The sequence below is a fragment of the Perca flavescens genome, chromosome 19 (assembly GCF_004354835.1).
Source record: "Perca flavescens isolate YP-PL-M2 chromosome 19, PFLA_1.0, whole genome shotgun sequence".
NCBI classification, from domain to species: Eukaryota; Metazoa; Chordata; class Actinopteri; order Perciformes; family Percidae; genus Perca; species Perca flavescens.
In genome coordinates this window covers 24,739,985-24,755,726 of record NC_041349.1, presented here as the reverse complement: position 1 = coordinate 24,755,726, position 15,742 = coordinate 24,739,985, and the positions used below count along the sequence as shown (strand labels likewise).

General features: G+C 38.6%; 1 protein-coding gene across 4 annotated transcripts in view; it reads left to right on the top strand.

Annotated features, from left to right (window-relative positions):
- Positions 1–15,742, top strand: part of dnah2 (dynein, axonemal, heavy chain 2) — a 103,590-nt gene that overhangs the window by 25,021 nt on the left and 62,827 nt on the right. For all 4 annotated transcript variants that reach the window (XM_028563758.1, XM_028563755.1, XM_028563757.1 and 1 more), the window contains exons 22-35: positions 270–426; positions 1,449–1,623; positions 2,299–2,462; positions 2,832–2,993; positions 3,412–3,515; positions 5,312–5,468; positions 8,265–8,347; positions 9,662–9,842; positions 10,674–10,812; positions 11,762–11,979; positions 12,717–12,806; positions 12,943–13,068; positions 13,386–13,496; positions 14,965–15,153. In XM_028563758.1, coding sequence (XP_028419559.1) covers positions 270–426; positions 1,449–1,623; positions 2,299–2,462; positions 2,832–2,993; positions 3,412–3,515; positions 5,312–5,468; positions 8,265–8,347; positions 9,662–9,842; positions 10,674–10,812; positions 11,762–11,979; positions 12,717–12,806; positions 12,943–13,068; positions 13,386–13,496; positions 14,965–15,153 — 2,056 coding nt within the window. The remainder of the gene's footprint in view (positions 1–269; positions 427–1,448; positions 1,624–2,298; positions 2,463–2,831; positions 2,994–3,411; positions 3,516–5,311; positions 5,469–8,264; positions 8,348–9,661; positions 9,843–10,673; positions 10,813–11,761; positions 11,980–12,716; positions 12,807–12,942; positions 13,069–13,385; positions 13,497–14,964; positions 15,154–15,742) is intronic.

The window sequence follows — 15,742 nt, the reverse complement described above, 5'->3', positions numbered from 1 at the left end:
GCGCAGCTCATCTAAATATTCATGAGCATACCATTTAAGGCAGAAAAGTGCTCGTTTCATCCGGGCTTTTTCACAGGGTTGCATTAGGGCCCATAGAACAGCAGCCGGGCCATTTTCAGCCCAACCAATGTTACATACCCTATTAGGAGACCTAAAGGAACAGTGTGAAATACCCTATATAATAATTATATCACCCCTTTTAATACCTTAAACATTTGAAATATGTAGTGTGCTAAAAGTGGTGTATTTGTTTGTATGTATGTGTTTAGGCTGAGACAACCCCCTCAGACACTGGCAGAGCTTAGTGAGAGCCTGAAGCTCTTGGTGACTCTCCAGGGCGATTTGGCCAAGACAGAGGCTCAGATTCCTCTTATCCATGAACAGTTTGCCATCCTGGACAAATATGAGGTCCCAGTGGAACAGGCTGTAAGCACCTTGCTCATTAATAAACAAATATACACATATACTGCGAACACGATACAGGAATGTATATGTCTGTTTACTGTTGTGATTGCAACCTGTATTGTCTCTCAGGTTTCTCTCCCAAACATTCAGTTGGTAAAAGAACGGGCCTACTATTGCTGTTTTAATTTATTCATTAAGTAAAATACTTGTCATATCTTGTGCTACAAGTTATAATAATTATGCAGGTATGCAAAAAGAGAAATAGTTTGCTCACAGAGAGACAGGATAGAAACAGTTTATAAATTCAAATTGCCATTACATATCACGTAATCAAGACCAATATATTGGTTGTTCACCCTCCCTGAAGTAAAATAACGAAATCTGTAGGATTTTTGTACACACACACACACACACACACACACACACACACACACACACACACACACACACACACACACACACACACACACACATTTTAACCATTTATTTATGTCCACATAAAGAAAAATAGTACAGGGACACAAATATTACAGATGCAGTACAATACAAGACAACTCATGGACCAGTGGCACGCAGCATATTTTCACAATATCACTTAACAAGCACAAAACTCACTTCTCGAGGATATAAGTAGCACAATACTCAGTTCTTAAGGGTATAAGTAGCACAATACTCAGTTCTTAAGGGTATAACTAGCACAATACTCCCTTCTTAAGAGTATAACTAGCACAATACTCAGTTCTTAAGGATATAAGTAGCAGCGTCTCCGCCATATGTGGCGGCTGCCAATAATAGCAGATATGGCGCAGTACTTTGCAAGCCGTTTCGCCCTCTTTTTGGCCATCCCAAGTTGTTGCAGCCCTCTTACTACCAGCCTGTGTGTGTTTCCTAGGCTACCAAATATGAAAACACACACACACACACTTTAGATTTTTTAGCAGAATACACACATTGTGATGGATAATGTATCTGTATCTACATATAAATGAACACAAAAACATTCCTTATCCTTATTCCAATTATGTCACTTGGTTTACCCACAGGTGCAGGATAGACGTGAGATGCTGAATGGGGAGTGGGTGTGGTTTCAGCAGGTGTTGATTGACAGTGACATCATGCTGCAGAAGCACAAGGAGAAGTTTAAGAACAACCTCATCCTCTCTTCTGAGGATTTCAAGAAGAAAATCCAGACCACTTTGCAGGAGTTCAACAGCACAGGTCACTATACCTTATCACCAAGTGTTTCATCAACATGGTGTACTGTTGCTCTCTCTGTCTTTCTGTCCATGAGCCATTACTGATCTATAGAAAGTCTCTTTAGATTACCAATAGCCTGTGTCTAATCTGCTTCTGAAAATTCAAGCTACAGTAAAGGATTGTTGTTTGCTACTAGAGTGAATTGAATACCAGACAAACAAAGGTACTTTGTTACATTAATGCAAAAATCTGTAATCCTGTAACTTTAAGAATCTCCATACAGCAGTCTGGCAACATTGCTTGCAATTGCATAATACAGTATAAGAGATATTACACAACATATATTTCTGATAGATGCCTTATGACTAAATCTTTAATTGATTAACAAATCTGTAGTTTATCAAGGCCTACACTAACCTGAGTTTGTTTGGAGAAATCTATCAGTTCACATTTTCTTTGTACTGTCTGTATGACAGAGGTGTCAGTTGGTCATCCATGATTTGCATGAAGATATCACAATATATGCAAATCTGTGTGCATTCTTGCTGACTGTAATATAATATACAGTAGGTATTGTACAATATGTTTTCCATTTGTTTTTGTGCTTTTGTGTGGGGACATATGAATGTGTATGTTTGTATATTGTATGCTTTTTATGTTTTGTATAACCCTACATTTTTGCATGTGCTTGTCCAGGTCCATTTGACAGTGCACTGAGCACTGAGTTGGCCTTAAACCGAGTAGCAGAGCATCGCAGCCAACTTGAGGCTCTAAAACAGGAAGAGGGTACCATCATTCACGGCCTGGGCTTCTTCAAAATAGAACAGCTTCCCTCAAAAAGCATCCGGGCACTGGAGAAGGTCTGACACAGCACTAGGCTCATAGTCCTAACATACTGTATAAAGACTGTAACATAATTAGCAGTTAATCCAGAGAGGGTTACTGTGGAAATTTTGGTTGTGATAAACAGGCTCAACGTGTAAATGAAGCAAGTTGTTTTTAAGCATTTTTTGGGGCAGTTTGTCAAGTATTTGAATAGTATATGGTATTAGGGAATTGACAGGACATCACAGAGAGCGGTTGACATGCAACACGTGAATTCAAAACCAGGATATTGCAATAGATTTTAAAGGAATCATTTTTGTTGCAATTGCTAGCCTTGTAACAGTGATGCAAGGCACATTTTATAATTGAGCTTTTGTTTGTGTGTGTCTGCATGTGTTGTACAGGACATAGACAACCTGCAGCAGGTCTGGGAGATTACACAAGAGTGGAATGCCAATTGGAACATCTGGAAGGTTGGTCAGTTTGCTACGCTGCGGACGGAAAGCATGGAGAGCACAGCACAGGATATGTTCAAAAAACTCCACAAACTCCAGAGAGAACTAAAGGTCAGTTCTTCTGCCACACATAGTTGATTAAATAGCTGCAGATTTTGGCATCCTTCTACAGTGTGACTGTCATAGTTTAGATATGATACAGTATATTACCTGTGTCAGTTTAGGTTTTGTTTCTTGTTTCACACATATAAATTACATAAATGTCAAAACAATACATTTAATCAATACCGTACAATCTAGGATCTGTACATTGTTCATTGTCTCAGTACATTAGAAAAACACAGAATGCCCTTTTTTTCATATAGCAGTCTTTTAGGGGACAATATTAGGTCTGACAGCTAAATCCATGGCCTCCCCTCAAGATGCAAAAACGTTTGTGCTAATATCACAAAAGGCCCCACCAAAATAAGATGCTCAAATGCTCTCATATTTATGCAGTATTGGGGACCTGATCTTTGTCTGATTGCAGGATAAGGAGTGGGACATAGTAGATTTCTCCAAGAACAAGATTGACCAGTTCAAGAGGATCATCCCTCTCATTGCTGATCTGAGGAACCCAGCCATGAGAGACAGGTATTGACTGAAACCAAAGTATCTACATGTATTTCCTTGTCATATAACGCTTGTCATTTCATTATATCTTGGAACTACTGTCTTGCAATAGTTACAATGTACAAGAGATGGCAGGATCATGAATACAATTTAAAATAGTTAAAAAAGAGTTGATGCTTTAAAGTTCTTATTTAAAAGACTAATATCAGACAGGGATGAATGATGGATCTGCATACTTAGTTTGTTGTGCAGGGGAGCATGTTGCTAAGTCTTGTAGAATAAGCTTATAGCTGTGCTTGGTCCATAAAGTTTGTTTTGCTGCCTTCTATGCAAGGTCTTCCTCTCAGACTTGTTTCCCCTCATCAGTGTCAGTAGCTCCATTCCCAGAGGAGAAAGACCTTTGTTGCATTCTGTCCTCCATCTGGGAAAGTGGTGCCACATTTGAATGCATACACACTGTCTGCAAAGAAATCCCTATTTTTCAAAACCAGAATTCTGACTTGTCTTGGTGCCTTGCGCCATAAAGAACTACAGTAAGATAAAACAAAAAGAGAATCTAAATACATCCTTTGTTCACATACATCCTTTGTTCAGCACACTGGCCGTTATGGTAGTTGTTAAGGGTAATGAAAAGAAAGATGACAAGGTTTTTAAAAGGGCGTATTCTCTTTGTGGTTAATAAAATAACTAAGTTACCTACATTAAATGAGATCACTGTTGCTGTGATTGAAAAGGAAGACAATAGCCAGAGGGTTATAGGGTGATTATGCTCCGTAGGGTGATTATGCTCCGTCTCCTCCCTCTCTATTTTTTACCCTTCTCATTGCCACCTGTCAGTCATGTCAGTCCGTGTGCTAATGGTGCCTCCGTACAGAGCTCAGAGGGGGGTGATACACCTGTCATGCCCAGATATCAATCTATTTATATCTAAGCATTACAAATATCCTAGTTTTATATACCTTTTTAAGCAGGATAAGCACACACTATTCTTTGTTTGAGTACATCACTGAAGAGTCGTTTATTCCTGGATGCTTCTGGAGCTTCTGTTCAAAAAAACAAAAAAAAACCTGTACAAATTCCAATCATGAGAGACTTTATTAGAATGAAAAAGAAATGTATTACATGATGCACAATAAGGTGAATTGTGAAGAGTCTTTGGCGATTAGACCCAAATTGTGACGTAGTACTGTATATTAAGGAGGGCAGCGATGATATGATTAGTTCAGGAATAAGACCCCCCAGGGTCTTGATACTGGTTGTGGTGGTGAAGAGGTGAAAAGAGTTGGCTGAAGATCTGGATGTTGGTTTGTGAAGCAGTACTGGGCACTGGATGTGATGGAGACTGAAGGTGAATGGGGTGGAGGACGCAGTGGTTGGTTCATACTGAAATGACAACTGACAGCTCGACAGATTGGGCAATATCAGGTTGGTTATTTAGAGTGAACGCTCATAGTCAGCTGATAGAGTAGAATCCAGAGAGCGGGAGACAGAGAGATTGTGAATGAATGAGAGCACCAAGACAAAATGACTAAACTTTCGCTAAGCTTTATGTGTGAGGTTATAATGTAGTTTAGCGCTGTCTACTGAATAAATAAAAAAATATATATAAATATCAAGTTGTAGAATTGTGAAAGTTTTACTTTAATAGCTAGTACTGCCAGATATGTTAAAGTATTAGCATGATTTTGGCATGTGTTTTTGTAATGTGTTATCGCCTCTGTTTGCTAATGACTAATGGTCCAAAGATAGAGGGTGTCATATGTTGTACAAATTGTGAAGCTCTTCTAACCATACTTTCAATGCTACCTTTCTTTCAGGCACTGGAAGCAGATTTGCGAAGAGCTGCAGTGCTCTTTTGACCCAACCGCCGCTGAGTTCACCCTGGAGACGATCATATCCCTGGGCCTTGACATGTACACTGACAAGATCAGTGAGCTTTCAGGAGCCGCCAGCAAGGAACTCTCCATAGAACAGGTCTAGTCTCTTCCTTTAGTCTATACTGATGCTCATTTGGCAGTTTTGCAGCTTTGCAGCTTCTCCTACCTCCATTCATTCTAACTAGGGTCTTGCCCAGGAAATTGGAAAGCAAAGTTGGAAGTTTAGCTGACCGGCATCTTCCACCCTGCCTTAAGGCCTGCTGTTCTTGGGTAGCACTGCCAGCTCATGGAGCAGAAGTGTCTGCTTCTCAACCTTTTTTGTCATCAATCTTGCCCCTAGTCCCTCTTTGTTTCCTTACCATGCACCTTAGTACTTATAGAAGTAATATCATTGCAGTTTAAGGGCTAGATTTATGCACATAGTAGCATAGTGCAAATTTGCCCTGTTTTTTTTCTCATTCAATTTGCACCCGCAATCTGCATGTTTAGTTTAGTTTAGTTTAGTTTATTTAGCAGGACAATGTGCAGTTACATTAAAAAGATGGCTGCACCAGATTTAGCATTATGCTACTTTCCATCTGTAGTCCTCCACAATTATAATGACATAACAGAGTTGAGTTCATGACAAAAACAATAAACATAACATGTTTGTACAACAAGACAGTTAAGACAATATAAATAGACTATTTACACCGAAGGTGCAATACACAAATATACACAACAATGGAATAAAAAGCGTTAGTGAGAGCAGGTCTGATGTTCTAAAAGGAAGTATTTAACTGCCCGCAAGAAACTTTTAAAATTTGAGATATTCTTTAAATTGTTAGGAAGCCCATTCCATTCTTTGACTGCTTTATAGGAAAAGGCTGATTGAGAAAAAACAGATTTTCTTTTGGGAACATTGCAATCACCCCTGGATACAGATCTCAAGACTCTGTTTGTAAATTTGGAGCGTAGCTGTACATATGTTTTTAAAGGGGGTGGAGCGGCATCATTAAGAATTTTGTGAACCAGACGGATATTAGAATACCTGATCAAATTATCAAAGCTCAAAATACGGTACTTCTCCACTATACTACAGTGGTGGTGCCGTCTAGGTTTTTTGTCTAGGATTTTCAAAGCTTGATTATGTAAAGATCTAAGAGGATTTAAAACAGTTTGTTTGGCTTGAGACCATGATGACATACAATACAATATATGCGATAAAATCATTGCATTAAAATAAGATTTTGCTGCTTCCAATGACAAAGAACTTCTAATGTGCCTGAAGTTAGCAATATTAAATGTCAAAACACGACAAACCCTTTTAACATGTTTTTTAAAATCTAGTACAGGATCCAAGATCACTCCCAGGTATTTAACTTCTTCCACATTTTGGATCATTTAACTATCCACATAAATATGTGGGAGTGGACTTTGAATTTTTTTATTTGAGAAATACATTGTTACCGTCTTCTCCGTATTCAACGTAAGACACAACTTGTTCATTCTTTCTGTTGCTTTAATCATTGCCTCAGATAGTTTAGCAGCAACAATATTAACATTGGAACCGTGTGTTTATAAAACCGTGTCGTCAGCGTACATCAAGACCTCCACGTCCTCACAAATGGAAGGTAGGTCATTGATGTACAAACTGAAGAGCAATGGCCCCAGAATAGACCCCTGGGGTACCCCTGTAATACAGGATCTAAACGGTGAAGTTTTATCATTTATTCTTACGCACTGGTAACGGTCTGCTAGATAAGATTGCAGCCAGCTAATAGTGTTTGCGGAAAAATTAAAATACCACAATTTTGTTAGCAGCACTGAGTGGTTAACGGTGTCGAATGCCTTACGTAGATCCAAAAAAACGGCCCCAACCACTCCTCCCTTATCTAGACTGGATTTGATCACCTCAAGGAAATAACAACAAGCCGTGCTGGTGGAGTATTTGGATCGGAAGCCAAATTGCATGGGGTGTAACATATTTCCATAGTTAAGGTGCTCAATCAGCTTTTTGGCAACAATTTTTTCAATTACTTTAGAGACTACAGGAAGTATACTTATGGGTCTATAATTTTTAATGTCTTTTATGTTTCCTGATTTGAAAATGGGCGTAACAATTGCCATCTTACAGGAAGAAGGGAAAGCACATTCTCTAAATGATTGATTAACTATGTGCACAATTGGTTCAGCAAATACCTCTTTATATTTTTTTAATAACAGCGAATCAAATCCCCATGAGTCCTTTGCTCTCGAGATCGAGAGTGATGTAATAACTTTGTTGACCTTGCCTTCATTTACACATTCTGCATGTAATTAGCAGCTGATTTACTAAAACAGCAGGTTGTTGTGCAATTACAAACTGGCACTGCATTCTGTAGATTCTGTGAGTAAAAGAGAGCCTGAAAGGTGCACCCATGTGCTGGGATTAATTTGAGATAAGATAGCTCAGAAAAGTAATCAACCTGTCAGATTCCTATATTGGAAATGGAAATACATCATATGGTTCTAGAATTTTTTTGCTTTCTAGTGGTGTTTATCTGTGCCTATTAGAAAATTTATTTTGATGTTACTGATAAAACTATCCTCATACTGTACTTAACAATAATATTTGTAAACACAGTACACTACCGTATTAGTCCTTACTTCCGAGGGATTCAAAAACATAAAAAAGAGAAAAAAATGCATATAAAAACACACAAATCATGCTGTTTAGAGTGAAAAAAAATTATGCATGTATGTATATATGTTGTCATTATGCTAATTTCTAAAAGGTTCTCCATCTCTGACATATTTAAGCAGTAGAACTTAAAGCTAAGATTCATAGTTTCCTGTCAATAATCTAATAATGACAATTTATCATTAGGCATGTGGAAATGTCCCTTCATACTCTTTGTGTTTGATATTTAAGGGTCTGGAGGACATTACCAAGACATGGGAGGAAACGTTACTGGATATAGAGCCTTACAAAGCTGAAGGCCACTATCGGCTAAGGTGAGGAAGCAAGCCTTAAAGGCAGAGTTGGGCGGAGGGTTCAAGAAGTTAAAACTGTAACCCAGGCTAAAACTCACTCCGACTTATGGTCATAGATACAGTCATGTTGACTAAAAAGAAGAATACAAAAATCATCTTTTGGAAATTGATCTTAATGCCTTAATTAAAAAAATGAGGAAAAATTCAACCTTTAAGGACATTAATTTTCTTTGTGAATGAATAATGTATCGTAAATAAATAAATGTTCTTCTATAAAAGGCCAGTTTAAAAAATTTCAAAAAGATGATTCTTTTATTCCTCTTTTTAGTCAACTTTAGCATGGGTGTCCTCATTTTTTCACATGACTGTATGTGTCTTCGTTATATCTCATTTACCTGTATCAATAGATCCCACAGCTTAGTACAACTCAATACTGCCATTGGGCAATCTAGCTTTGTTTTTGTATATAATGGAATGTAATGCCTCTCTAGCCTGGCTCTATAGTAGAGAGCATAAGTGCTGCGACAATGATCTGTTGGTTAATAGCCTTGTTGGAGAATTCAGAAAAAGAGAGTGAGTGTGTCTGTTTATCATCATAAATGAGTCAGCAAGGCAGAGTTAAGCGAGTGACAGCCTGGCTGGTGAAAGCAGAATTGCCCAGGCCATCTACTGCATATCAAAATGAATAGAGTCAGACCTCAGGCCTTGGCTAATTAGCAGTCCATGCCAACTGATTTGACGGTGGGCGGAAAGCTACAGTCATCCACTGGCCCACAGTAAACACAATTAAAAGAGGCAGGGAGGGAGAAAAACACAATGATTCTGATTTCAGATTGTAATGCAATAGGAGAGGAAAGTAAGGACAAGTGAAAGGTACAGTAAATGAAACCTCTATACATACATTCTTCTTCAAATTGTCATGTCACAAGATCAAATTATTGGTGCAACCTTTTTCTTTGATTAATTATTTGACTTCATCATGTAAAATCGAATAATGATCATGCATATTAACAGTGCCCTTCTTTAAGTTAAGATTTACTCCATGATATTCATAGGGAATGTTAGAAATACCTTTCAATGTTATGCAGCCAAATATGTAACAATAATACAGCTTTAAAAACTGGTGAAGTAAAGCTTTTTTGGCACACAAAAAACTGAACATATTAATATAAATGTATGCAATGCATTGGATTACATCAAACTGTACAGGTTCACCTACTGACTAATAATTTAAATGTATATTTCACAGATTTTTTTTTTCCACTATGAAAATGTGTCACCATTGGAATCCATTTTATGCACTCATCAGCAGTTTTTCCGCCCTGTCTCTCTCAGGGGCACAGAGGAGGTTTTCCAGGCCCTGGATGACAACATGGTTATTCTGTCCACAATGAAGGCTTCTCGGTTTGTCAAAGCCTTTGAGCGGGAGGTGGACTGCTGGGAACGGCGGCTGTCACAGGTGCTGGAAGTCATCGAGATGATCCTCACTGTGCAACGTCAGTGGATTTATCTGGAAGTAAGGGAAACACACTCACATACTGTACTATGGTATAGTATTCATTACTATACATGGGTATACTATTCATTGCTTTATGATTGGCATTTCATTATTGTCTGTTAGTATTCATAATTTGATGGAGTACACATTATCTTTTGTGAGAGTTTGAGTTTACTACAGTAGACCTGATGATTTATTGTTGGATTCTGGCACAATATACAGTAAGTTCTATTGGTGCACATTTGGCACACAGTGTGGTTACCACTGTTGGATACAGTACATTGTTGCATTTCACTGTTACACCTTGAGCACTGGTTAGCAGAGCAGCAGCAGCTTCAGTGTTCTGTCTGTGTTTACACGGGATGTGTAAATCATCTGTGCTTTGACAGTGCTCAGAGCCCAATACAGAATTGTACGCATGTAAGATAGAAGAAAATAGAATTGAAGCATAAAAATACACTTTTGACTGCATTTACTCATGTATAATGTAGTAAAGGCGAGCCGTTACAGCGCCTGTGTAGACAGCTGGATTGATTAAAATAGGAGCATATCTGTTCCGTCAGACATGCATGAGACGGATGAAAAATGTGCCTAAAATGCTACCTGACACACCAATATAACATTATACACATCTGTACTTGGTTGCAACATTGTTGCCAGTCTGCATTCTAAGAAAGGGCATCTGGCTGAAAAGTCCATACATTGATTAAAACATAATTCAGTTTGTGTGCAGTCTTACTGAATAAATCTTTCTCACAGCTGGTGGTTTTGTTTAAATCACCACTATAACCTCTTTCCACTACCGTACCGCAATCTTTCTCTGTCGCTTTCCATTTTTTTCTCCTCTAGAACATTTTCCAAGGAAAGGACATCAGAGAGCAGCTGCCTCTTGAGTGCAAAGAGTTTGGCGAAGTTAGTTCTAGTTGGAAAATTATCATGGGCCGACTCCACAAGGATAACAACGCCTTGCAGGGAACACACCACCCCGGTATGACAACATACAAGTCTTGAGATGTTTTTTTCTTCTTGCATTAACAATTTGTACTGTGATGGGTCTACAGCTGTTTTACTTAAAATTTGGAGTGAAGAAAATAAAAAAAAACATATGGTTAACAAATAAAAAATTGGGAAGGATTTAAGTGTGTTACGAAACAAATCTGTGATTATGAAGTTGGCTCAAAGAGATGTCTTCATTAATAAAAAAAATAATATAATAATATGTACAGTACAGGCCAAAGGTTTGAACACACTTTCTCATTCAACGCGTTTCCTTTTTATTTTCATGACTATTTACATTGTAGATTCTCACTGAAGGCATCAAAACTATGAATGAACACATATGGAATTATGTACTTAACAAAAAAGTGTGAAATAACTGAAAACATGTCTTATATTTTAGATTCTTCAAAGTAGCCACCCTTTGCTTTTTTATTAATAAGGGAAAAAATTCCACTAATGAACCCTGACAAAGCACACCTGTGAAGTGAAAACCATTTCAGGTGACCACCTCATGAAGCTCATTGAGAGAACACAAAGTGTTTGCAGAGTTATCAAAAAAAGCAAAGGGTGGCTACTTTGAGGAATCTAAAATATAAGACATGTTTTCAGTTATTTCACACTTTTTTGTTAAGTACATAATTCCATATCTGTTCATTCATAGTTTTGATGCCTTCAGTGAGAATCTACAATGTAAATAGTCATGAAAATAAAGAAACACATTGAATGAGAAGGTCACGTGTGTCCAAACTTTTGGCCTGTACTGTATATATATGTGTGTGTGTGTATGTATGTGTGTATGTATGTGTGTATATATATATATATATGTGTGTGTGTGTGTGTTTGTGTGTGTATTGTATTCACTTTTATTTATATATGACTTAAAACATTATTCAGAATTAAGTAAAGTCTTCAAACATCCTCTCTCCTCTGTCTTTCAGGCTTGCCTGAGAAGCTATCAGAGATGAGTGCCAAGCTTGAGGAGATCCAGAAGGCCCTGGACATGTACCTAGAGACCAAGAGGCAGATCTTCCCAAGATTTTACTTCCTGTCAAATGATGATGTGCTGGAGATCCTGGGGCAGTCACAGAACCCAGACGCCATGCAACCTCACCTAAAGAAGTGTTTTGATAACATCAAGAGTCTACGCATTGAAAAGGCAGGCTACAAAAAAAATTATCACAAAATCAATCACAGGCTCACATACACTCAGTGGCATGTGCTGCATTACTACTGCGAAATATCAATTTAAGGCCATTTAGTAGAGATTTAATTAGTAAACATTATACATTAACATGGTGTTACTTTACCTGTAGTTATTTGCTGCAAAAGATTTACTCATATACTCTACTTAATGGGTGGAATGGCAAACAAAATATAGGAAATGCTATTACGCAGGTTATGTTTTTTGTTTTTAGAAATGATTACAGTAAGTTCTCAAGCTTATTTTAAATGCTTTAGTAGTGTCAGTGTGGTCTTACTGAAGGGTAAGTATGCCCTGTGTGTAAGTACGAAATATTAATAAAAAAATACTTTCAAAGTAAATATCAGATCAGTTTGATAAGGATTTGGAGCAAAACAATATGATCTAGACAGCCCAAGTAGACACATTGCAAAGATAAATTCTGTCTAAACTTGTCCGTGTCCTGATACAAAAAACAATAAGGTGTGCTCTCCATTGATACACCAGACCTGATTTATTGATATCAGAGCACATTGTGTTGCAGAAACACCTTTTCAAACTGAACCTTGTGCCAAGTGACTGGTATTTCTTAGTTTATCAAAAATTTTAGATGGTAGCATTTATCCGCAGAAGCACATTAAGGCTTACATCAATTAATATACTGAATCAGACCAGTACATACAGAGAGCTGCCATTGTGTATGTCTTCTATAGGCCGGAAAACCAGAAGCCACTGGGATGTTCTCTGCTGATGGGGAGTTTATTCCATTTGGCCAGCCAGTGCCACTGGACAGACCAGTTGAGGTACAGCAGTGATGATTATGATGATCATGGTGATAAGGGTGTTAGGTTGATAAATGTGTAGTCATGAAAGCAAAGAATACAATACAGAAAGTTATGGTGGAGAATGTTAGCACTATTTTGTTTTGTGTTTATGTAGGTTTGGCTGTGTGAGGTTGAGAACACCATGCGAATTACGTTAAAGGATTTTCTGAGCAGCTGCCTTTTAGCTCTGAAGAAGATGATAGGACAGAGAGACAAATGGGTCAAAGATTGGCCAGGACAGGTACATTTGTCTTTCTATTCCCTCTTAAACTGCCCATCGTTGTTTTGCATCTTCATCCATCTGACATTCTAACGGACGGTCACTGATGCAGTGACATGCTCTTGAATTACTGTCAATGGTGGTCATAACAAAATATGCTGCAATTTAGCAATGCAAATTGATTTATCAGTTTGTCATAGCAATTATTTTTTCTCTATTACAAATCCCAATTCCTGCTGAACTCAAAATTACCCCTCTCCATTCCAATGGATTTTATTCAGTCCATGTCATTGGGTAAAAAAATTTAATTAAATAAAAACAACTTTTTCCTGTTTCAGATGCTCATCACTGCCAGTCAGATCCAGTGGACCACTGATGTCACTAAATCTCTCATTACCAGCAAGGAGAGGGCTGATAAGTCCTCCCTTAAGTCCATGAAGAAGAAACAGGTTTAATTTACTTTTTGCTGCTTAACTAAACTTTTCTGGAACTTGGGGCACCCTGGTACGTAGCTCACCGGGTTAAGTGTGCGCCCCATATACTAAAGTGTCATCCACACCAACAACGATAACTATAACCATAACTCTAACGATGTGAGCATCCACACCAAGAACGAGAATGTTCTGCAAACAGTGGCGTCAAGCACGCACTGCACGCTCCAGGTGATGATAATAGCATACGTGATAAACTGATACAGCAGACTTTGCAACCTAAGATTACAGGAATGTCTAGTGATATCCTATGTATTGAATTCAGGTAGGCTTACATTTATGAACCAAAAAACTCTGTCCGTCCCTGGGGTGCTGAGATCACTCCCTTCTCTAGGAAACAGCGGCGCATAGAGCTACAGAGAGCCAGGGATCAGAGCAGATCTTTGCAGAGCACCATAACAAAAAATCTGCACAGATCTGACACCCACCCGCCCGCTCTCATCCCCGGCTCTGCTAGTGTTTAGAAATACAAAAATACACAGAGCTAAAAGATTGTAGGCCCACAAAGTGGGAAGTCACGCCACGCCACTGACCACCTGTGTTAAACAAATCTCTCAGCAATGTCATCTGACATGTTATGTTGTAAATTCAGATGGATTTTAATTGACTGTTGGTGTATTTATTGTTCATCAAACTGCTCTTCAAGTGATCCCAACGATATCGTTCACCATTGTCATTATAGTAGTGGTGTGGACTCCACCATCCAACGATTTTTAAAACTATATATTTATAGTTGTTATCGTTCTTGGTGTGGACGGCCCTTAAGGTTCAGACCTTATTGCAGTGACCTGTGTTTGAGTCTGACCCATGGCCCTTTGCTGCATTTCGTTCCCCCTTTCCTGTCCTCAGCTATCCTACTAATTAAAGGCAAAAAAAAATCCCGGACGCCTGGATACCTCGGTTGGTAGAGCGGGCACCCATATGAGGTTTACTCCTCGACGCAGCAGGCCCGGGTTCAACTCCGACCTGTGGCCCTTTGCTGCATGTCATTCCCCCTCTCTCTCCCTTTTCATGTCTTTAGCTATCCTGTCAAAAATAAAGGCTGAAAATGCCCCCAAAAAAAAGGATCTTAAAAAAAAAAAAAAGCCCAAAAAAACTTTTATGGTACTTTATTAAATTTCATATTGAGTGAACTAACTGTGATGATTTGTTAACTTACCAGTATGTTTCCATGCAGTAAGCTAAACACTCTATTCCCAGTATGATGACTCTAAGCATGTAAAATGTGTCTTTTGTCATCTGTGTCTGATAAAGGTAGTTTGATGCATTTTCAGTATTTTGCACAGCCCATGATTAAAATAGCCTTGTTATGTTAAAAATCAATGTATCAGCCTTTTCAGTAGTATGGATAGCCAACATGGTCATCTTAAGAATTAAAAAGCTTCCAATAAACTCTTGAGCCTTTGCTATCACTCTCTTTGTTTAGGTCTCCATGCTTCAATGCTATTCAGAGATCATCCGTGGCAACCTGTCCAAAGTCCTACGTCTGAAGATTGTTGCCCTGGTCACAGTGGAGGTTCACGCTCGGGATGTCATTGATAAGCTGGCCAAGACAGGCTGCAATGATGTCAATGCATTCGAGTGGCTCTGCCAGCTGCGACTATACTGGGATAAGGTATGCTCTGAGAGATGCAAGTCCTGTAAGAACAACAGACAGATCACTGAGGCTTTCTTGAATTTTCAGGTTATAGGGTAAATTGGTCCAAGTCAGAAGCGTTACCTTTAACAGCTCAGTGCCCTGTAACAGCCACAACGGGGCACTTCAGGTGCATTTCAGTGGCCAAAGCAAGGTATCGTATATCTGGGTATCTTATTCTCTCCCCAGTTAAAAGACCTAGTTAAAGTTAATTTGGAACCATTATTGAATAAAATATCTTGTGATGGTAATAGATGGTTGACTCTCAATCTCTCAATAGCAGGGACGGTCAATGTTATGAAAAGGGTTTGTGTTCCCAAGCTCAACTACCTTATCAAATCTCTTTCTCGCTCAATGGTGTTTTTTGCCTCCAACGGCGCCTTTCAGGCAGCTAACCTTAACCCTAAACATAACCATTGCCACGCTGCCTGGAAGGAGACATTGGGGGCAAAAAACACCAAACACCCTCTTTCTCTGGAGGTTCCCCTGTCATATTTTAAATGGTTTGACAGGATAACAAATACATTTATATGGAATGGTAGAAAACACTGGCTACATTTTAATAAAT